At 39.2% G+C, this 23,611-nt stretch overlaps 5 protein-coding genes across 6 annotated transcripts; 4 read left to right on the top strand and 1 right to left on the bottom strand.

Annotated features, from left to right (window-relative positions):
- The first annotated feature begins 644 nt into the window (after nt 1-644).
- LOC130182546 (olfactory receptor 146-like) lies at nt 645-1,586 on the top strand. Its single transcript, XM_056397544.1, has one exon. The coding sequence runs from the start codon at nt 648-650 to the stop codon at nt 1,584-1,586; it is 939 nt and encodes a 312-aa protein (XP_056253519.1). The 5' UTR covers nt 645-647.
- Nucleotides 1,587-5,217: 3,631 nt separating this feature from the next.
- On the top strand, nt 5,218-6,186 carry LOC130182539 (olfactory receptor 5AC2-like). The gene has a single exon (XM_056397537.1). It carries the CDS (start codon nt 5,242-5,244, stop codon nt 6,184-6,186), a length of 945 nt encoding a protein of 314 aa, XP_056253512.1. The 5' UTR covers nt 5,218-5,241.
- Nucleotides 6,187-10,370: 4,184 nt separating this feature from the next.
- LOC130182545 (olfactory receptor 146-like) lies at nt 10,371-11,318 on the top strand. The gene has a single exon (XM_056397543.1). The coding sequence runs from the start codon at nt 10,374-10,376 to the stop codon at nt 11,316-11,318; it is 945 nt and encodes a 314-aa protein (XP_056253518.1). The 5' UTR covers nt 10,371-10,373.
- Nucleotides 11,319-13,175: 1,857 nt separating this feature from the next.
- Nucleotides 13,176-19,118, top strand: or6at1 (odorant receptor, family 6, subfamily AT, member 1). Its single transcript, XM_056397901.1, has 4 exons — nt 13,176-13,232; nt 17,203-17,430; nt 17,505-18,167; nt 18,945-19,118. The coding sequence occupies exons 1-4, from the start codon at nt 13,176-13,178 to the stop codon at nt 19,116-19,118; spliced, it is 1,122 nt and encodes a 373-aa protein (XP_056253876.1).
- Nucleotides 19,119-20,007: 889 nt separating this feature from the next.
- LOC130182495 (olfactory receptor 5B17-like) lies at nt 20,008-23,320 on the bottom strand. Of its 2 annotated transcripts, XM_056397485.1 has the most exons (4): nt 23,252-23,320; nt 22,835-22,924; nt 22,004-22,100; nt 20,008-21,721 (listed from the first exon to the last, which is right to left on the bottom strand). In XM_056397485.1, exons 3-4 carry the CDS (start codon nt 22,018-22,020, stop codon nt 20,761-20,763), a joined length of 978 nt encoding a protein of 325 aa, XP_056253460.1. In that variant the 5' UTR covers nt 22,021-22,100; nt 22,835-22,924; nt 23,252-23,320; the 3' UTR covers nt 20,008-20,760. The 2 variants fall into 2 exon arrangements, with proteins under 2 accessions (XP_056253460.1, XP_056253461.1); XM_056397486.1 differs by lacking the exon at nt 22,004-22,100.
- Nucleotides 23,321-23,611: the final 291 nt, after the last annotated feature.

Genomic DNA, 23,611 nt, shown 5'->3' with positions numbered 1-23,611 from the left:
GGGGACGAGAGGACATAAGGATGGTCAGCGTAGTTATTCGTTTATGGTGTTTGTTAGCTTGTAACTGGCAGTGACTGACACATGTTAGAGGCTGTGCTAATGCAAACTATTGCTCTCTTGCTGTACTAACATGGTTATGGTAACCAGTGAAAGACCAAAGAGTATCAAGACGGTTAACATTTGAGGAAACATTGAGAGACTCAGCCACACATTTGAACCTCAGTCAGACCCAGACTCAGATGAGGAGTCTATTATGAACAAATCACCATAATATCATGATGACATAATGTTGCATTACAAACAATGACAATGAATGAGTCCCCCAAGAATAAATCTGTGGCTATATAAAACTGCAACCAAGGAAGAAATCTTCTTTGCTGGATATCAACTGCCAACAAAGACGTAAGAAAGAAAATACAAAGACCAATGAACCACAAGACTCAGAAAGCAGGTATTACTGAATGACAATGTTCAGTAAAATTACTATTTCTTGGTCAAATTCAAAATATGTGATTATCTTTCACCTTTGATTTTTATTTTTGTTGATTAACTCTTCATTGTCTAGTAAAGCATGAATTTCACATTGTTTTTGGTTAGTTGTAAAGTCACTTCTGTCATTGATCTCTGATGTTTGTTCTTTCAGGCTGATGGAAAACTACACCTACAACAGCCTCACCCTCCAGCTGGAGGGGTTGAATCTCTCAAAAGACTCTGTCTACCCTGTCTTTCTCTTCTTCTTTCTCTCCTATCTGTTTATATTGGTTGCAAATGTAGGCATTGCTGTTCTGGTTTTCATTGACAAGAACCTTCACCAGCCGATGTATCTCCTGTTTTGCAACCTGCCATTTAATGACATACTTGGAAACTCTATCATGGTGCCTCGTTTGCTCATAGATGTGCTACGGCCTCCCTCTGAACGCCTCATTAGTTATTATGAATGTTTGGTCCAAGCTTTTACCTCACACATGTTTGGTACCACCACTAACACTGTGCTCATGATTATGGCCTTTGACAGATATGTGGCCATCTGCAATCCCCTGCGTTACGCTGCCATAATGACCAACACAATGGTGATCAAGCTGACAGTTTCTGCCTGGGGAGTGGCCTTTGTTCTGGTCGGGATTCTGCTCGGTCTGACCGTAAGACTGAACCGATGCAGGAGTATGATCATGAATCCTTACTGTGACAACGCCTCCCTGTTCAAACTCTCCTGTGAGAGTGTGTATATCAATAATGTGTATGGCCTCACTTTCACTGTAGTCCTGTTTACAGCATCTATTGGCAGCATAGTTCTCACCTATACTAAGATTACTGTCGTCTGTCTGACCAGTAAAAACAAGACTCTGAACAGTAAAGCTTTGAAGACCTGCAGCACTCATCTGGTTGTGTATCTGATCATGGTGTTTAGTGGAATGTCACTCATTGCTCTGCATCGCTTCCCAGAGTACGCAGACTACAGAAAACTCTCCAGTATATTGTTTCATATCATCCCTGGCAGCCTAAACCCCATTATTTATGGTATGCAGTCCAAAGAGGTACGAAAATTCTTATCAAAATTGTTTGAGCCCAAGAAAATTTTGCCATAACAACAAACTTTCATTTTTACATTTAACTACAGAGATAACATTATATGTGAACTTACAGTGGCCTAATTTATTCCATGTCCATATGTTTGTCGACTGCTTGGTAATAACACGGTCATAATACCAACCAATACTGTTGTTATGCAATTCAAATTATAAGCAATTGATTTCCAAAACTGTCATTATTACAAAGAGATTCCATTTTTCACAACCCAAAATATTTCATGTTGTGAAATGTTGTGCTGAAAATAACCACGTCACACTCTCGTTAAGTGTCCATTGAAAATACATAATAAAAGCAAAATTGTGGTGAATACATTTTATTATGAACAACCGTGCTTTTACTGTCAAGTCAGATTTCTGTTAGAGGAACGTCCTGTTCATGATTTTCAATGAGCCAGTTGATGGTGAAGAACTTGAAAACATTTAGCGCGTAAGTACACTGTATAGCCTTTGTCCATCATAACTTATTTGATGGCATGAGATTCCAGCACTCTGGAATTGAATGAATGCTGAAGAGATTCATACTCTGTGTGTCTTTCCCCTAACTCTAAACCTTATCCCTAACTTCTTACCTCTGCCAACTCCAGAGGTTTGAACCTAACGTTTACCATGACTTATTCTGCGACAATCAAATTTCTTGTCATGAATTTCCAAAACTTACATTACATGTGAAGGGTGCCTAAACAGTATTCATTTTACTTCTCTACCACCAATACCTAGACACAATGTAGGCTTCTTTAGGACTTTGTGGAAATGCTCTCTATAATATCAAATGACAGTAGTTAAGTAACTATTTTTATAGGGAGGTAATTTGTGTACCTTCAGACCTCTTAATAGCTGAACAACTTTGGGTTTGTCCAACATGTGTCAAGCCCCATCCTTACTAAATGCAATACCCTTAACCTGGCAATATCAGAACACTTAGAAGGCTTGAATGCTAGAATGTCGTAAAAATGCCCAAACTGTGAGTCTTGCAATATTGTCCATTGAAAAAATAAAAAAAAAAACGTTTACTTCCTGAGCCAAGGGCACCCGAAATAGGTTCTCTCCTTTGCAACTCTCTATGTGTACAATTCATGTTTTTGCATCCCTAAAATACTGAAACTATGCCAACAAAAGCCAAAGCTCACTGGAAGCATACAACTTCTATGTCATAATTAAATAAAGACTGTAGAAGAACTGAAAACAAATGGAGGCACATACAGCTAAAGTCCGATAACATAGTCTGATAAGACTCAAGGAGAAGATAGATAGTAAGACAACTAAGTGGACAAAGAACCTGGATACTGTAGCCCAGGGGATGACTGGGAAAACAGAGAAATTGAGGAAGTGCCCATGGTTGTGACATCACTACAAACAGACCCAGAGCAACAGAAGGCTAAGACTCAACAACATTAAGCAATTCATTTCATCAGTGCCATGGTTACCACTGTCGCCTCATGGTAAAAAGGTGCCGGGTTCAAAGCTGCTGGCTAACCAGGGCCTTTCTGTGTTGAGTTTGCATGTTTACCTTGTGCCTGCATGGGTTTCCTCCTGGTGCTCCAGTTTTCTCTCCACTGTGTAAAAGCTTGTAGTTTAAGTTGATTGGTGACTCTGGGTGAATGTGAACCTATGAATATGAGGATAGATACTTAAGTTTCCACATTAATGTTCACATTTATATTCATATATCAAAAACACTCACAAATTTGAACCGAGGATGTGAAGGTCTTGACACATTCATTGTTATGATTTTTTCGCACAATATATTTTTCAAAATGACTATCTGGTGAATGAGCACTTCAACATCAAAGACGAATGTTTGTGTGCAAAAAAGTAACATTTATTGACATAGGCAGGCTTGCAAAGACTAATGAACGCTACCGGCCTTCTGGTGGATATTGATTTTTTAACATTAGTTTATGCCGTAATACATGGCAGTTTAATGACACTTTAATATCTTGTTGTTCTGACACTGGTTCGGGTTTCACCATTACCTCATGAACAAAATCAATCGTATCTATCACGTGACAAATACAACAAGCAAGGCTACGTCATGGGTTTCCCTACAACAACGATTAACAGCTCCTGCTACCTCGCTCCAATTTGTTTTTGTCCAAGTAGTAGGTTAATCAATTCATATGTTTTTACAAGTAGTAATCCATATCTTACATAAATGACACAGCTCATCATTGTTCCAGATCAATTGGTTACCTGAAATTGCTCCTCAGCCTCTTAAAGTGCAGAACTGGCATCTCTAACAACACATCAAATTGATCCACGGACACCCTGAAGTAGGTTTGAAAGTGCTTATGATACAGCTTCAACTCCTGAGCCCAAGGGTGTCACTTGGTGTTGGAAAGTGAACGGGCTCAGATGAAAAAACATTTTTTAAATGATTTTCAACATCTGTGAATTAAGGCACTGACAGATCGGTTTGAGTTCAGAGTAGATAAAATAATAAATAAATTGCATAACAGCGCATAGCCACGACTACAGAGTTGATAATACGAACATTCTCAGCATGAGATCCACAACATCGACTCACAAGTAACACTCATCCATATAGATCACATCCACACCATGTCAATTGAACAATTCCAATATCATATCCACTGTAGAAGGCACCAGTGCATATCTGTCAGCCAAACCACAACAATATCCAATATCACTGAAACATGACAAAATAGAAATAACTGAAGGAATACCATTAACAAGGTTAAGCTAAAGATAATAAATAGACCTTACCTTTAGATGTTAAGTTGAGCTGCCTTGTTGTGTTGATGCTTTATTTGTAATGATAGAGAAACACAGTTCACTAGAGTTCATGAGTCAAGTTCAACCAAGCATGACTCATTCTAAGCATAAGGTTTAAATAGTGATGTGTGAGAACATTTACCTTTTCCAGTTTTCTGGCCTCAAACCCTGGTTGGAAGCACACTGAGAAAACAGACAAAGAAATATCACTTTAATTATCTCCCAGCTAAAAAGTTGTATATTGCAATTTAACTTTATAATGATCTCCTTATGGTGCATCACACTTTACCCAAGGTAATAATAATCAATTCCCCTAAAGACGCAACCATTTCTATAAAACATTGCAACAGAGGATTTCTGAAACATTGCAACAGAGGATTTCTGAAACATTGCAACAGAGAGCTTGACTGGTGCTGTTGGATATTATCAGCAGTGGGGAGACAAGAAAGAAAAGCAAGATTGAAACCAAAGACACTATAAGTAGCTATTGGTGATCTACAACTTCATCTGTCTTTCATAGTTTTCATATAATCTTTCTCAGAATGTTGTTTAGTTTTTAATGTGTAGAACATTTACCTCTTCAGCCTTCAATGTTATGACTTTGATGATTTTCTGAACCTGCTAAGATGATACTTCTGTGATTGGGAGAGAGGAAATTAATCTGAATATATAAAACAGAACAGAATACACAGAACATACCAAAAGTGGAGGGGGTTACAGATACATAGAAATATTATGCAAGACACAATTTATTTTACAGAAACTATATACTGTGCAATACATTTCCCTCGGATCTTTGGAAAACTTAACATTTTAATTTAGCTGTGCAATCATGACTCTCTCAGAACTTGGTCTATGATAGATGGATTTCATGACATTACCTGTGGCATTAACATCGTTGTTTTGTCCTTTCAGCTTAATGGAAAACTACACCTACAACAGCTTCACACTCCAGCTGGAGGGGTTAAATGTCTCAAAGGATTCAACATATGCAGTGTTTATTTTTCTTTTATTCTCCTATGTGTTGATAATGGTTACAAATGTAGGCATTGCTGTTCTGATTTTCATTGACAAGAACCTTCACCAGCCTATGTATCTCCTTTTTTGCAACCTGCCACTGAGTGACATCCTTGGAAACTCTATCTTTTTTCCTCGTTTGCTCATAGACATGTTGCGTCCTCCTTCTGAGCGTCTCATCAGTTATTACGAGTGTGTGGTCCAGGCTTTCACCACACACATGTTCGGCACCACTTCACACACTGTGCTCATGGTTATGGCCTTTGACAGATATGTGGCCATCTGCAATCCCCTGCGTTACGCTGCCATAATGACCAACAAAACGGTGATCAAGCTGACAGTTTCTGCCTGGGGAGTGGCCTTTGTTCTGGTCGGGATTCTGCTCGGTCTGACCATAAGACTAAACCGATGCAGGACTGTGATCAGAAGCCCCTACTGTAATAATGCTGCACTGTTCAAACTCTCCTGTGAGAGTGCATTAATTAATGATGTGTATGGCATCACTTTCACTGTAGTCCTGTTCACAGCTTCTATAGGCAGCATGGTTCTCACCTATACCAAGATTACAGCAGTTTGTCTGACCAGTAAAAACAAGTCTCTGAACAGTAAAGCTTTGAAGACCTGCAGCACTCATTTAGTTGTGTATCTGATCATGGTGTTCAATGGAATCACTATCATTACTCTTTATCGTTTCCCTCAGTACTCAGACTACAGAAAACTCTGTTCCATTTTGTTTCATATCATCCCTTGCAGCCTCAACCCCATTGTTTATGGTGTGCAGTCCAAAGAGATACGAAAATTCTTGTCAAAATTGTTTGTGTCCCCGAAGGTTTTGCCATTATTATAGAATTAGTTTCCATGATTTATTTGTAACTTAATGCAAAGAACATAAAATGTGTACCAAGCACTCTATGATCTGGTGTTTGTTGCTTGTAAGTAAGTGTATGCACAGATGCTGTATTATGGTCACTCTATTATTACAGTTGATCAAGGAGTAATATGTTGTAAGGATAGGGCAAAATAATACCATGACAATTATTTATATGTTAACCTGTTAATAGCTTGACATTAACATTTGGAATATTGTTAATGTTGGGGGATCATTTATATGATATTATAATATTTTGGGGCAGACCATGTATATTGGATAACAATAGGCCTATGTGCTTATAAAAATCAGGTTATATCACAGTAATATTCCCTCAAATGTATAATCTTTACTATTATCTTGATGTAAATTAAGAATATAAATAAATATTATGCTAACAACAATGAAGAAATATTATGTTATTTTTTCACAATACATGTGGAATTATATCAGAGTAAAACTACACAATCACAAGAAATTCATAATAAATTATCACAGTTAATTACCAGAAAATACGCTGCAATACACACTCTTACCTTATTACCTGTAGTGAGAGATAAATAAAAGAATGCATTAATGGAAAAGCAAATGGTTCATTCTTAATTATTTTTCTACCAAATCATCAGCAATTATTTTCTTCTACCAAAATGAGACAGGGTTTGTTTAGCCTTAAAAACACTAACTCTAGTATTAATGGAAAATGAAACATGTCATTGACATTGGTACTTAACTGTGGCCATGAGAATAATTATATAATGGTTAAGTAAAACATAAATGTGATGACTAGCTTTCAACTTTTGTCATCACAAGGCCAACATTCTGCTAAATACATCAGTAACATTAGCTGCTAATGTCGGCCAACGCAAGGCTAATAAACCATAACTATGCAATTTCAGTAGAATTAGCTGCTAACTATGACCATAACAACTCAAAGGTAAAATGAAACAAATATCATTAGCATTAGCTGCTAACTATGACCATAACAACTCAAAGGTAAAATGAAACAAATGTCAGTAGCATTAGCTGTTAACTATGACAATAACAAATCAAAGGTAAAATGAAACAAATATCATTAGCATTAGCTGCTCACTAAGACCATAACACAAATGTCAGTAGCATTAGTTGCTAACTACAACCATAAAAAAATCAAATGTAAAATGAAACACATGTCAGTAGCATTAGCTGCTTATACCATCAGGTTGCTGGCTGTCGTCTTTGTGTTGTCTTGTGCAAGTGCCAGGTGAAACAGAAGAGGTTATGAGATTTTGGTAAATGGGATTTTTACTGGTAATTGACATTACAAGTGAGATGCCGTGCATCGTAAAATGTTCACTCCGTTAAATCTGCTCTAACTCTGACCTCGACTCAGCTGTCTCTGTTTCAGCAGCTCCTGATAAAACTGAGAGGAGAGCAGCTGGACCGTGACTGTGAGACTGACTCACAGTAGATATTTCTTAAATAAGTAATTAACTGATTAACTTATCTTATCTGTAGGCTTCATTTGCCATTGAATTGCAGGTCTGCAATGTATTGTGTTGCTCAGATGTTTAATATAGCAGTTCCCAACCCCTCTATATTCCCGCACATTAAACAGTTAGTGAAACAACACGATCAAGCAGTATACTTATTTCAATAATTTCATAAAAATCCATCTTGAAACTAAATTAATTCATATGGACAACATTGCATTATATTTTCACTTAATTACAGCACTTTTACATCGTGTTAGACAATACTGTTATATGCCTTTCCACTATATCTACGCGCCAGGAGTCTCACATTAACTCATGATAACAAAGGCTAATGCTAAAGTTAGCTAATTTTGACACAACAAACATTTGCTTACCTTAAATTCCTTGCAGATATTATAAAATGTGTATTTAGATCCTTCTCAAGGCTTTAAGTTATAGTCATCTCTGCCCATTAGCTATCAGTGATCATTATGATCTAACTGGTTTAACATGTTACACAACACCCTGCTGCTCTCCTTCTGAACTGTAATTAGCCAAGTCATCTTCAGCTAAACTAGCAAAAATATTAACTTTAAAAACTTACTTTTCATTTGCCAGCTCCTCTATCCTGAGTATGTTTGACGGTCTGTTGAAAAGCTTCGACATCACTATACTCAGTTAACTCCATCTGTTCCTCACAACTGTAAATGGCAGACCTACTAGCAAAACAAAGGCTAATGTAGCTAATGCGCTAGCAAACAATTAGCCTATGTATTTTCACATCCAGAACACTGAATTTAGTATTTCAGTTGTTAGCCTAGCCACCTGGTGAATAAGTCACTCTTCTTGTTGCTCTCTCCAGCTCTTGAGACAAATATCAGTCAGCCTGAAGGATTTTCTTTGTTTGTTTGTTTGTATACCACCAGCTCATTGCTAATGTGCCCTGTCTGCTGTTTGGTGCAGGACTGGGCTCATCACTGCTTCTTTCCTGTAATGGCACCATGTCATTCTTTTAAGTCTGCAATTTTTTACACTTTGGAAAATCAAGTATGCTGATTTCATTTTTAATTATTCTTGTTTGGTATTTTAGCTAGGTTTTCTGTGGAGATAATTCAGGCTGAGAGATATTAACTGGCATGAAGCAACGCCCATGTCCCTTACACCACAAGCCCATCAGGGGCGCTGTTTACTACATTGATAAAGAAGACCTTTATAATTACATCTACAAGGAAGTGACTAATTGAACAACTCTCTTCACTCATGGTGTAACATGTTCTTTTCCCATAAAGAGACTTTAACAGTAACAATAACATCATTCAAAGATAACATGTGGAACACCATCTATTCATTTCATGTCCATAGACATATCACCTCAAAGCATGCTGGGAAATCCCACCCACTTATCCCCAACATGCTACACTATGTTTGACTTGATTTACTGACAACTGTCACAGAATTACTTTGATACTGAAAAAAAAACATTCAATTATGATGATTCTGATGCAATTCTATCGTTATTCTATCGTATCGTTATTTTCTAAGTGAGTGAAATTGATGTTCGGTTCACTTACAATGGACTTTAGAGGTACAATAATAAGATGCTCTGTATGTGTAAATCACACTGAATCTAAATCTATCAGTATCATTTATGTGGGTTGATTAGGGGAGCTTCAGTATGTTTTGTTGGCAAAATGTTGAAGCCTATGACAGGTGTTTTATTTTTCCTTAACATTAGATTTATTGAAGGTAAAGTTAGGAACTAACTGCTTTCAACATTTGTTTTATTTTATCTCAACATTAGATTTATCACAGCCAAACTTAGCAGACAATGTCACTGTCATTGTGTGTAAATTAGCTTAATGTTAACATTTTGAAGACCAGTTACCAGCTAACATTACTACTCATTGCCGATGTTAGCAGCCATTTTGTCACTTAGCTTGATTTTAGCGTTCAGTCCATAAGGGTTTGCTCTTTGCTCTCATTACCTATGCTTTTGTCTCTGCCAGCTTTTGACAAACACTGGGTATGTAGCTGCAATATGATTCACATCATAAGTATGGATTACTACAGTTTTAGGTTTGTGATGACAGGGTGAAGCTAATGTAAACAAATATAAGCTCTACATTAAGATAGCTATTCTCAAAGTAATTTATACTTTCAGATGGCCAAGGTAAGCAGCTAATCTTACTGACATCATGTTATTAATTCATTAATGTTATGTTAAATTAATCAAATCAATTTTATCAATGATTAAGTTCCAACTTAATCTTATAAAGATGAAGTTTTAGGGCAAGTGAGTGTCTCAGAGCTTAAAGCTGACATAGCCCTCATTAATGATCCCTGATGTCATGATGTCAAATCATTGCATTACAAATTTTCTGAATGAGTCTCCTGAGAAAAGAACTGTGACTATATAAAACTGCAACCAAGGAAGAAATCTTCTTTGCTGGATATCAACTGCCAACAAAGACGTAAGAAAGAAAATACAAAGACCAATGAACCACAAGACTCAGAAAGCAGGTATTACTGAATGACAATGTACAGTATAATGACTATTTTTGGTAAAATTCAAAATATGTGATTTTCTTTCCCCTTTGATTTTTATTTTTGTTGATTAACTCTTCATTGTCTAGTAAAGCATGAATTTCACATTGTTTTTGGTTAGTTGTAAAGTCACTTCTGTCATTGATCTCTGATGTTTGTTCTTTCAGGCTGATGGAAAACTACACCTACAACAGCCTCACCCTCCAGCTGGAGGGGTTGAATCTCTCAAAGGACTCTGTCTACCCTGTCTTTCTCTTCTGCTTTTTCTCCTACCTTTTTATAATGTTTGTGAATGTAGGCATTGCGTTTCTGGTTTTCATTGACAAGAACCTTCACCAGCCGATGTATCTCCTGTTTTGCAACCTGCCCATCAATGACATTGTTGGGAATTCGATTATGGTGCCCCGGCTGCTGGTAGACATGTTGCTGCCTCCCTCTGAACGCCTCATCAGTTATTACGAGTGTGTGGTCCAGGCTTTCACCACACACATGTTCGGCACCACTTCACACACTGTGCTCATGATTATGGCCTTTGACAGATATGTGGCCATCTGCAATCCCCTGCGTTACGCTGCCATAATGACCAACAAAATGGTGATCAAGCTGACAGTTTCTGCCTGGGGAGTGGCCTTTGTTCTGGTCGGGATTCTGCTCGGTCTGACCGTAAGACTGAACCGATGCAGGAGTATGATCATGAATCCTTACTGTGACAACGCCTCCCTGTTCAAACTCTCCTGTGAGAGTGTGTTCATCAATAATGTGTACGGCCTCACTTTCACTGTAGTCCTGTTCACAGCATCTATTGGCAGCATAGTTCTCACCTATACTAAGATTACTGTCGTCTGTCTGACCAGTAAAAACAAAACTCTGAACAGTAAAGCTTTGAAGACCTGCAGCACTCATCTGGTTGTGTATCTGATCATGCTGATCAGTGGATTTATTGTCATTATTCTGCACCGCTTCCCTCAGTACTCAGACTACAGGAAACTGTCTGCCATCTTGTTTCACATCATCCCCGGCAGCCTCAACCCCGTTATTTATGGGGTTCAGTCTGCAGAGATCTGCAAATCCTTGTCCAAATTATTCAGATCCAAATTGGTTGTGCCGTTTTTCTGACGTAAGAATTTTAAAGTTAGCATGCAAACCTGCCGACAACACATTTAATAAAAGTGAAAAATTATAAAATTTGGACTAAACTGCCGTATTGTATTTCAAATTATAATGTTCATTTATATTCATTGATTTTGCTGAGATTTGTGCATCATGACAACTGGTTGGTTGGTTTTGAATTTCACCCACTGAAGCTGAATGTTTGCATTTTAGTTCACATAAAAAATTAGACCATTTGAAAGAGAAATTGTCTCTTTAAAGTATAATTTCACTTTTCTTGGTGTCCAAATAGTTAATTTTTCTTGCATATTAAATACAATATATATTTGATATTTATCTCATACATTATATTTTGGAAGGCGTTTTTCAGTTATCATATCAAGGCCACATGTTTGGGTTAATGACTGTATATTCTAGTTTCTGTAATAGAGTGGGATGGAGACCGTCTTTGTTTCTCTGTGTGTCACAGCCTCAACGAACTTGAGAGCACTTTTATTTTAGGAGGAAAGGTAAGTGAAAGTGTCAGTGACTGAGTGTGAGAGGCTGCAGGGCTCAGATGGTGTAATGAGGAATGAGACAGCCCTTATATCACATTACCTTGATGACGCCAAAATATTTGCGGGTTTGGGACTTTTGATCGTATTTTTATTCCCTCCCTTCACTTCCTGTTTGAAAACAAAAAGATTATCGTTGATCAGATCTGATCCAATTTGGATATTTGGAATTTGTCATCATGTGATCACAGGACAGAGAACTCAGAGTTCAGTCTCTGACTCACAGTGACTCTGTTTATATTGTCTGTTCTTCTAATGCTAACGTTAGTGTTCTTCTATCTTATTATTTCTTCTGTTTTATGGCCGTTGTTTGCCGTTGTTTCCAGGCGTCCTTTGGTAACCACGGCAAACCGGTGTTTAATGTCACAATGCTATGAACTTTGGGTAATTTCCTCAGGCAAAGTTTGCAGAAATTCAGTCTTACAGAGAGTGTGAATAAAGAAGTCAAAATGTCTGATAGAAAGACTCGTGTCCTCGATGGTTTGACATTGGATCAGAACTCTTGATATAATCCGACTAAAACTGGACTTGCATCATGAATTTGAACTCTCTCGATTTCTGTCACTGTCATGCCAATGACACGCAGATGGACCGACCTGTTCAAGTTTCTGACCCTTGGGTTGGAAACACATCAGAGATTCATGATGTTTGGTTTGATAGTAACTTCAGCTTCCAGCAGAACACCACAAAACATGTCCAGTCTTGTTTTTATCATCTTAAAAATATTTCCAAAATACAAAAAAATGCATTTTACAACAGCTTCAAACAACAATTTATTAACTGGCTCCAAACTGATTCAGCCCACAGGTTTATATATTATATGAAGATACAAGACAAGATTTTTATTTACGACACCAACTGGCATGATTACTTTTATTTGCTTTTTACACTTAGAAATTGTTTTTATGAACATGTTGTTTAGAAAAATTACTCTCTAATTAAAGATTAGTTTTATTATTATTATTATTATATGTGTGGATGACTGAATTTGTCTGAAAAAAATCTATTAAACATATAAACTGTAGTAAAGAATGAACAAATACTTGCAACGGAACAAACAAACATTTGCTTCTGTTATTTTCTGACATTTTCTACATGAGGTTTGAGAGTTATTTTATATTTTACATTTTATTTATGTTTTGTTTATTTATTTACTGCTGGCTGTCAACATACTGCCCCTTGGGGATAATAAAGATTACCTTGAATCTTCGTTCAATCACTATCCAGAGCTCGAGTCCAACACTCACCAAAATCATGTTTCACATTGTGCCAAGAATACGACCACAACCTTCATTTTGGTTCTACAGGGATGGAATGGCTCGTAACAACGGTCCTGGTACCACAGAGCCCCCCGGGGGTCATACAGGTAAAACATGACACCTATGTGCATGAGACATGAGGCTTATATGGGAGGTGAATGTAGTGCACCTGTATTGCAGGTGTGCTGGACTGTGCTGTAACCAAGCGGCAACATCCTAGAAGCAGAAACATAAAGCATCAACAGTGAAGAACCAGAAGCTGCAGTTCCTCTAACGACCACTAGAGTCTGGCTCCAACAGTGAGTCAGTCCCCATAGACTCCCATGTTAAAATGTCCAACTTTACAGCAGAAATAAACATGTTTACAGCCTGGTACAAAAACAGTTTTGGTCTCTAGAGATAATTTCCTCCTTCATGACACCTGTTTATATAACTCACCTGTTTATATAACTCACCTGTTTACATTTTATTAAGGACTACAGTTAGGATTGAGGGCGTGGCCTCTTTGAGTGACAGGTGGGTGAACGTACGTACCATTTTTGGATTATCTGGGGGTTAGGGGGCGGAGTCAGACACTGCCAAGATGGTGGCAGTGGAGCAGCTCCCTCTGAGCTTCATAAACCTGTACGTGACTTCCATCTTTATTACAGTTTTTCTCTGTCGCTTTGGTGCATTTCTCGAATCATCCTCGACATTTGCAAAACCGTAAGTGAATTTCTCAAAACAATTCGTACAAATAGCAAAACACCATGGATTACCTGCAAAAGCCAGTCTCTTGCTCAAAATCCTTAGTTCATCTCTCAAAAGTAAATAACTGTGTCAATGAACATGTCACTGCCATCAGATGAAAAGTCCTTGTGTTATTGTTTACGGATAAGAGTCAAATTGCTTAGTCGTGTTGTCAATATAACAGTTTACTCTGGAGGGATGTTCTGATGTAAACTATGGCTAAAGTTTTGATGACACTTATTGTAAATTGTAAGTTACACCTTAGTGTATTGATTGCAAGAGACTGGACAAGATTCACATTTATGCTTTTACAGTTTGTCCTGTAATTTGTTGACAGACCATGTGATTGTGATACAGAAAGGCCTCGTCTGCCTCTTCCTCTGTTTTACCTCCCAACTCCTCCTCCACGCAGCCTCACTCCTCTTCCTCTTCTTCTTCTCTCTGGCTGTTGACCCCGTCCAATTCCTTGTCCTTCCATTGTCAAACATTGTAACATTGTGTTGTGCTCCGGCTATATATATATAAATATATATCTATATATAGATATATATATAGATATATATATATATACACTTGCCAGTTGGTTCATGAGATGCACCTTTGAGCTATTTCAGAAAACTGGTTGATCATTTGTTGATCTGATGCTTCACACATTTCCCTTCGTTAGAGAAAGTCAAGATTCACCTGGGAGCAATTTACCAATTCAGGACAGATTTAGAAAAATAAGTCTAATGGAAATGTATAGAGATATGTTTGACATGTTATGACAACTCTTTCAACCATTTTGCATGTAAAGACTTATGGGATGAACTAATGCCTAAATGTTGTGGGGGGTGAGACTATTCACAGAGACCCATTATAATACATTTTGATCAACATGACATAAGCAACTGATAATGTAGGAAACAGCAGAGAATTGTACATAATCATTTGCATGATGAACCAAAGCATTTGCAACTTGTTCAAAGAAATGAGAAACTGTTTTCTTGATTTGCACAAGTGACACAATGATGTGAAGATTGAACAAGTAGTTTTGAGAATTTCAATTCTGATCTGAGAAACGAACCAAAGCGACTGAGAAAAACTGTAACAGTCTATGGCTGTAACTGGGTGAAGGAGCGAGCAGAGTTTTTTTTCATGAAGATGTTTTAAAGTAAAAACTAATGTAACAACGTTAATTATTTATGAAAATGAAAAACCTAAGAAAAGAGATGAAACACAAACGTGCAAACAGGCTGCACGGTGGTGCAGTGGTTAGCTGTCGCCTCAAAGCAAGAAGGTTCCGGGTTCGAGTCCCGGCTCGGCCGTGGGATCTTTCTGTGTGGCGTTTGCATGTTCTCCCCGTGCCAGTGTGGGTTCTCTCCGGGTTCTCCGGCTTCCTCCCACAGTCCAAAGACATGCAACATGGGGACTACGCTAATTGGAGAATCTAAATTGAAGAAAATGTAGGAAATACAACTTGTGGTGTGACGTGTGAAGGTCGGAGTTAAAGGTACCCCCCCCCCCCCCCCCCCCCCCACCTTACACCAACTCTTCACCCTGAAGTTTAATGACCCACTTTATGAGGAATTGAGTAATACTACTACACACACACACACACACACACACACACACACACACAAACACACACACACACACACACACACAGAGGCAATTAAAATGGAGTAAAAGCTTCTATAATGAGGAGGTTATACAAGGTGTTACCGTGGCGACAAAGACAATTAAAGTTTATAGCCGCAAAGGAAACTAAAAACACGTCCCCATGGTGTTTGTTTATTTTTTTAACATTTTTAATACGTGTAATTAATGATCCTCCGTCTCATTATAATCTCCATCATAATGAGCAAAAAGGCTGGACGCTCTTGAAAAGGCACAATGTGGCGCTCAGGCAACAGAGCAGCGTGAAGTCTGATTTACCTGTTCAGGTAAGATACTTGTTTTATGAATCAGCTGTTTGCACTTTTAACAAGACAAATATGAGGAAGGTGTGTTTTGTTTTGTGCAGAGCTTTATTGAATTTAAGTTTTTCTATGCTTGTCGTTTGTTGGCAGCACATTCGTCTCCATCCCTTCATCCCTTCATCCCTTCATCCCTTGGTCTGTCTGCTGAGGAGAGATGGAGGTTTTGCTGTTTGATGTTTCAGGTCAAAGTCCCAGAGGTCAGTGAGTGTTTGTGTCGTAATACAGTCTGAAGCTTTGACTCTGTTGTTGGTGATTTGAGACAGAGACACATTATATTCAAAATGTCTCATTTTAAACATTTATTTATGTTTTTGCGTAAAGGTCTGATATGAGCTGCTCTTATCTCTAACGTAGCTGTAAACTGTTTATCTTAAGGAACTTTATTCAGTTTGAAGTTGAGTCACTTCAGGTCATTGATCAGCTTTTCTCCTGCAGATCGTTAATTAACTCCAGTCGACCGTTGTTGTTTTTAAATGTGTTTCATGAATGTGACTTTCAGATGCATCATATCTAATCAACAACATTATAAGCAATATTATTAACTAAATACAACTAGGTTTGATATTAAGTTATTATAAATTATAGTTATTATAGTTATTATTTAATATGAGTAGATTCAAATAGAGAAGAAAAAGGAATTAGTTCAAAGGTAAACAGAAATATTGAGTTGATAAGAAGAGAAACTTATGAGTTTGTAAATATTACTAATAAAAAGGTATTCAGTTCTACACATCAATGATATATGATTGAGTCTAATCAATTATTGTCAAATCATTATAATTATTTTCTTCTTCTGTTAAAACGTGTTGTGGAAGATAAGAACATGCAGAAATAACCATGAAGCATTTTTATTGCACCAAATAAGAAAACATGTTTTTATGGATGGAATAATAAATACTCTCAGACAGATGTCACAAACAAGAGGTTGTTTACGTTTATAAATATTATATTTATTTACGTTTCATGTGACGACTCACAAACTGAACTCGGAGCAGATTTCTGAAACATGTTCATTAGTTCAAAATAATGTTTTATAAATAATATAAATGTTGGAAAATTATTGTTATTATTATAATTTTTATTATATTATTTGTTTCTGAGCTGTTAACAATTATACAAGGAAACATGAAAGAGTTTAAGTGTTGAAGTCATTTATTAATAATGTGTTTTTCTACAATAGTAGTTTATTTATTCTGGATGATTTATTTATTAGTTACTTAGTATCAGTTTATTAGGAACACCAAGCTAAAACAGTCGTGTGATGAAACCATAATATGTAATATAATAATAATGTTCAGGAGGCAGCAGTCAGGCGTTTGTTATTCTGTCCACCCTCTTTATATCACCTGAATAACAGACACCTGTCACCTGACTGATTCACTTTTAGCTAGGTGTTCCTAATAAACTGATTTTACTTTTCTGTTCAGATTCATACCTGCCCTTGTCGACCAATCACAGATCGAGCTCTGTTAACGAGACCTGGCAGCCTGATGGCGTCGACTTCTTCATCATCCAGGGCCTCGCCAACCTCGGTGAGAAGAAGATGATCGTCTTCGTCTTCCTGTTGCTAGGTTACATCATCATCCTGGGAGGAAACAGCATGATCATCTTTGTGGTAAGAACAGAGTCCTGGAATCAGCTCAGCATGATGTCATCATCAGTGTCGTCATCGCGCTCTTCCTCTCGCAGGCGACGACGGACCCGAAGCTGACCTCTCCCATGTACTTCTTCCTCTACAACCTGTCGCTCGTCGACATGGTCTACACCACCACCACCATCCCCAACATGCTGTCCAGCTTCCTGTCGGACGTGACGACCATCTCTGTCCCGGGATGCTTCACGCAGATGTTCGTCTTCATTCAGTTCGCCGTCACCGGCCGCGCCATCCTGACCGTCATGGCATACGACCGCTACATGGCCATCTGCAACCCTCTGCGCTACAGCGCCGTCATGACCCGCCCGGTCCAGCTGCTCCTGGTCGGGGGAGCCTGGGTGTTCGGCGCTCTCTGCACACTGCCGGCCTCTGTCTTGGCCTGGCAGCGGCCCTACTGCGGCCCGAACGTGATCAGACACGCTTGGTGCGACCCGTCGTCCTTGAGGCGGCTGGTGTGCGGCAACACCTCGGTGGATAACATCGTGTCCATTACCTTCGCCCTGGTGGCATTGCTGACCACAGGAGTCCTGATCCTCACCTCCTACATCTTGATTGGTGTTTCCATATCCAGAATGGGAGTGGCTCAGAGGCTGAAGGCCTTCACGACATGCACCGCTCACCTGACCGTGGTGTCCATCTCTTACACCGCCGCCTCCTTCGTCTACATTTCCTACAGGGTAGGAAACTTCCGTCCAGAGGTACGAGACTCAAATCATCTGGTTTTAACTTCTAGGTTTGGTTCAGTCCAGGTCTCGTGCGCAGCTCTGTGCAAATGTTTAGGGACTTTAGACTCGTCTCAACGACCCGGTCCAGATTCATGCTGCAGTTGGACGACGACTCCAAACACTGCAGAGACCAGGAGAACCAGGAGTCCTGCAGCACATGGTCTGGATCCCACAGAGTCCTGATCCAAGCATCATGGAGTCGGTCTGGATCACATGAAGAGACAGATGAACTGAGGCGGGTTCTCCAAGAACCTACCTGACCAGAACCTCGGAACAGGTGTACCGAGGAACGGAATATCTCCTCAAAGGAATCCCTTCTCATTTGGCACAAACACTTGGACTCAAGGATGAACTGATCAGACTTTGGTAGACAAAGGTCAAAGGTCATGGTCATTTTGACCTCAGAAACATTTTTTAGCCATTACTCAAGGCTTCAGAAATGGCTCATATTTTCTATGACTCTGGATAATCATGTGACCTGAGACTAGTCTGAGTGGCGGAGGGATACGACCACGTAACATCCTGCTTTAGTTTCAGTCCCTAAAACTTTTGCACATTGCTGTAAGACCACAGAAACCTTGTATCTCCTGTATCCAACACTATGAATTAGACTGTTTTAAAATCTGATTTATGACCTTTGAAACGTCCAGCACATGGTCTCATCTCGTGGTCCTGCTCAGCAGTTGTCATGGCGATGTTTGAGTACAGTCTGTCCACCCTGAGCTCAGTGAATCATTGTTTCTGTTCCAGGTTCGTATGATCGTGTCTGTGCTGTACTCCGCTCTCACTCCTTTCCTGAACCCGATGATCTACAGTCTGAAGAACAAGGAGCTGAAGGACTCCATCAGACGGACTCTGAGCAGGTTCAGACCTGCAGCTGTTTCAGCCACGAAAGACGTCAGAGACACGGCGTCCTCACTCTGAGAGAAAAACCTCCTGCACAAAACCACGCTGGGAAATTACGATTATTAACACGTCTTTCTGAGTCGTGTATCGTTCCAGTCACTTTGTCGAGCTGTTTATTAACTAACTCACACAGCTGAATGTGTTGAAGTCACATTAACCTGGTTTATGATCCTTTTTTATTCCCACATGAAAGAATAAACCAATAATAAATCAATGTTTTTGTCACAATGCTGTTTGAATTTGTCTCATGTTAAATGCTATTTGTTTTATTAGCATCTACCATTAATTCATTCTGTTTATTTGAGTTAAGTTAATATATTTACAGTGTTCATACAGTTAATTATTTGCACATTTATGTTTATACAAGTTTAAATATTTAAATCTGCATCTTCCAAAACAGTTACAGTAACTTCCTGAATGCATCTCTTTAGTTTTCCTCCTCTTTACCTCAGTAAGTCCTCCTCGCCTTTCATTGGTTAGTTTACCGACATGTGACTCAGAGACAGGAAGTGTGGAGAGAAGTAAAGGTGCTGCCTGAAAAGTTACCCTAATACTTTGAAAGAATTTCTTCAAATTTGGCACAAACATTCACTCAAGGACAAACTGATTAGACTTTTGTGGTCAAAAGTCAAAGGTCAAGGTCACGGTGACCTCACAAAACGGGGTCTGGACTCTGGACAAACGGATGTAAACTGGAACTAGTCTGAGTGGTGGATTTTTCAACCACAAAAAATGAGTTCACTGATTCTATTGAGAACTTTAATATCTCAAACCTGATTATAATTATTATATCCAATAATAATCATAATAACTGGGTCACCTGTCGCCAGGTATCTAAGTAGATTATAATGAAATGATAATAAATGATGTAATTTAATATTTTTTTATTAAAATCATATTATTCGGACAAACAGTAGGAAACCTCCCGTAACCCATCTGCATCTGCAGTGACCTCCATCAGGTAGAAACTCAGGGTTTATGTGTAAACGTGACGTATAATACTAGAGCATTGGACACACATGTTATGATGCTGAAAACATGACCTGTGAAATATGAGAAAATAAAACCAGATTATTATTATTAATAATTGAGGATAATTTCAGTTTGATCATCATCAGAAAAATTTAACAAAATATAAAGATCCATATTTTCTTCTTCTGTGTTTTATTTGAAGTGTTGATCCATCAGAAGATATAAAAACCATCTCAGTGTAGTTTTACATCTCCTCTCTCAGGCTTCTCTCTGCAGCTCTAGTAACAACAGGTCGGTGAGCCAATAATAAGAGAGGAGGCTCTGAGCCTCTCTTATGATTGGCTGACTGTTTTCATAGTGATCCAATAAAAATATAGCAGATTTCAGGTAAAAACACTCAGAGAAACCAAATCCTGCAAGGTTTGGATGGTGGGTCCAGGTGGGCGGGGCTTGGTGACTGCTTTGTTGTGACATCACAAAGTTCCAGAAGTCCTGACGGCTGGTTTTAAGGCTCAGTTTCTGAATACAGGCTGTGTGCATTTCTCTGTGGACTGAGGCTTTGATACTTTCACAGTATTAATATAGAAGCTAGAGCTGATCTATAATCACACTACACATGGACACAGACCTTTACACTGGAGGAGCTTTAAAGACAAACTGCAGTTTTAAAGCTATTGTTTTAACGTTATTATTTATGGAGACTTTTCCTGTTTGTGACTTTATTCCTGTGAAACATGCTGACAATCTTGTGTTTGAGCTCTTTACACTGCAGCCCATAGATAATGGGGTTCAGGGCCGGGGGGACGACGTGGAACATGACGGACGCCACTTTCCCACTGTCCGCCCACTCAGGGCGACGGTGCATGATCATGGGGGTGAAGGATGCTACCATCATGATGATATACACGGCCAGGTGTGTGGCGCAGGTCTGCAGCGCCTTGCTGTTCAACGCCTTGTTTTTGCTGCTGAAACACATGATGGCGATCCTCAGGTAGGTGAACGCGATGCTGCAGAGGGAGGAGCCCAGGATGACCACGGCGCTGCCGAGGCCGTAGATGTGGTTGATGAGAAGGTCCTGGCAGGAGAGCTTGAACAAGGAGGCGTTGTCACAGAACGGGTTGAATATAACCCGCCTGCAGCGCGTCAGGCGGATGGTGAGGCCCAGGAGGATCGCAACGGAGATGAAGGCCGCCACCCAAGCGCCCACCGACAGCTTCACCACCATCCTGTGGGTCATGATGGCGGCGTAACGCAGGGGGTTGCAGATGGCGGTGTACCGGTCGAAGGCCATGATCATGAGCACCGTGTGAGAGGTGCCTGCGTGGAAGTGAGCGGCGAACGCCTGAACGACGCACTCGATGTAATGAGTGTAGCCCTGCATGATGGGAGTGAAGAGGTCGCTCAGCAGGCGCGGGATGACGACGGTCGCCCCGAACACGTCGTTGATATTCATGTTACAGAGGAGCAGGTACATGGGCTGGTGGAGGCTCGTCTCCATGGAGATCAGGACCACCAGGCCGATGTTGGACGCCATGATGAAGATGTAGATGAGGAGGAGGAGGATGAAGGCGGGGGTGGAGGACTGGGGGATGACCTTTAACCCTTCGATGGATATAATATCTGCATTGAAAGTTTGGTTCTCCATACGGCTGAGGGAGGAGGAGACACAGAGGAGTGTTACTGTCACCTGTCTGTCCAGGTGAAGGTGTGATAGTGACATCACCTGAGTGTCAACTGAAGCCAAATCACAGAAATTAAACTAATATTTGTCCTCGAGACACAGGTTTAAAGTCGTAGCAGTCGATGTCTAATGAACCTTCTTTTTTTATTCAAAGTGCCTGAGAAGTCCAGAAATCATCAGTTTTCCTCTACAACTTGAAATATTCATGATTAAGCAACAATCACAGTTCGACACGGTCTGGAACAAACACCTGTAATTCTTTAACATGAACAGTTTGTGGGTGTTTGGTCGTCCTGAAGATCTCGACACAAACACTGATGCTGATGTCGGTCCGAGTGTTGATGAAGCTGTGACAGAGAAAAACATGGAAGTTAAACTGCAACTGAAATCTGACGTTTGATTATATTTGAAGTTTTGTTGTTTTCTTTTTTTCTTTTCATGTGAATCCTCTTCTCGCTCCACGATCACGTCAGAACAACAACCACTTGTAGTTTCTGTTAGAGATTGTTTTCTTGATGAATCAGTTCGTGAGTTTGGTCTAAACTCAGATTCAGTTCATGTTAACACAGAGAAAAGAAGCAAACTCTCACACTGGAGAAGGAGAAGCTGTGAAATGTAAAAAACGATTATCAAAACTGATAACTGACTGATCGATCGACTAAAGACTCACCTTTGTGAACTTGATCCCTCACATTTAAATATTGTTTATTCATCTAGTCGTTTGTTTCAGTGATTTAACTGTAAAACACTTCGGCAACTGTTTTCAAATCTAAAGCTCTTTAAATCAGTTAGACTTTAATATTTTGACTGTTTTCTTACATTAATTAAACTTTTAAAATCTGATGTGGAAATCATACAACAATGCAAAAATGATTTGATGCATTTCAATCCTCTTTCACAGATGAGATGATTCAGCACAGTCAGCTTTAGATCAGCTGGTAGAGCACAGCTGATCATGGTTGGTTTCCTCTTTTACTTTCATGTCATTTCATTTTGAAACCTTAAAACATTAAAAATTAAAAAATAAAACCGGTTTGAAATGTTTGAAACCTCCAACAGGAAACTGTGGAGCTGGATTCACCATCAGCTGCAGCAACTGTCTCCTTCTCCTGCAGACGACGACTCGCTGTGATTGGCTGGCCGAGACAGGTGACGTCCTCACCTCTACCTCCTGCAACAGAAACACACCTGTAGCCTCACTAACAGAGCGGTTCACCTGTTCAGCTCTCGGCCTGGAAACAAACTGTCACTGTTGATGAGAACAAACAGGAAACACGTCGAGACTTCATGTTTACGTTTGTTTCACTCTTTATTTTTGCAGCAGAAAGATTCATTTGTTCTTTGATAGTGAGATCACAGTTTTACATGTTTGATTTTCTGACAACAGCAAGTTAATAATGTATTTAATTAGAAATAAAGTGGGATTCAGATCTAAAACTTCCCACTGCTCTTTGTGTGTGTGTGTGTGTGTGTGTGTGTGTGTGTGTGTCAGGTTTACCTCTGCTGACGTGATCCTCCTGCAGCCAGACCAGAGCCGGACTCAAACACAGCTTTTATAAAGTGACATCTCGTTTTTTTGTTCCTGACTTGTTTATTTTGGATTCCTGTTGTTTTTGGTTATTTATTAAAACACCCTTCACTTTCAGTTCTTCCTGAAAACCCGACGGTGTGAACATGTGGTTTGACTTTGAGCTGATACTTTTATGAGCAAAGATCAATGAAAAGAATCATTAAAGTAGCTGTAATCAATACTTCTATTGTAGAAATGTATGAAGGGAAAACAGCGTGACAGTGTTAGAGATGAACAAATCATGTGTTGTCAAAGTTGCTAGGCGACAGGAGCCACGCTTTGTGATGC

This window comes from Seriola aureovittata, chromosome 15 (assembly GCF_021018895.1).
Source record: "Seriola aureovittata isolate HTS-2021-v1 ecotype China chromosome 15, ASM2101889v1, whole genome shotgun sequence".
Lineage (NCBI taxonomy): Eukaryota > Metazoa > Chordata > Actinopteri > Carangiformes > Carangidae > Seriola > Seriola aureovittata.
The sequence above is the reverse complement of the archived record's forward strand: the minus strand, read 5'-3'. Positions and strand labels throughout refer to the sequence as shown.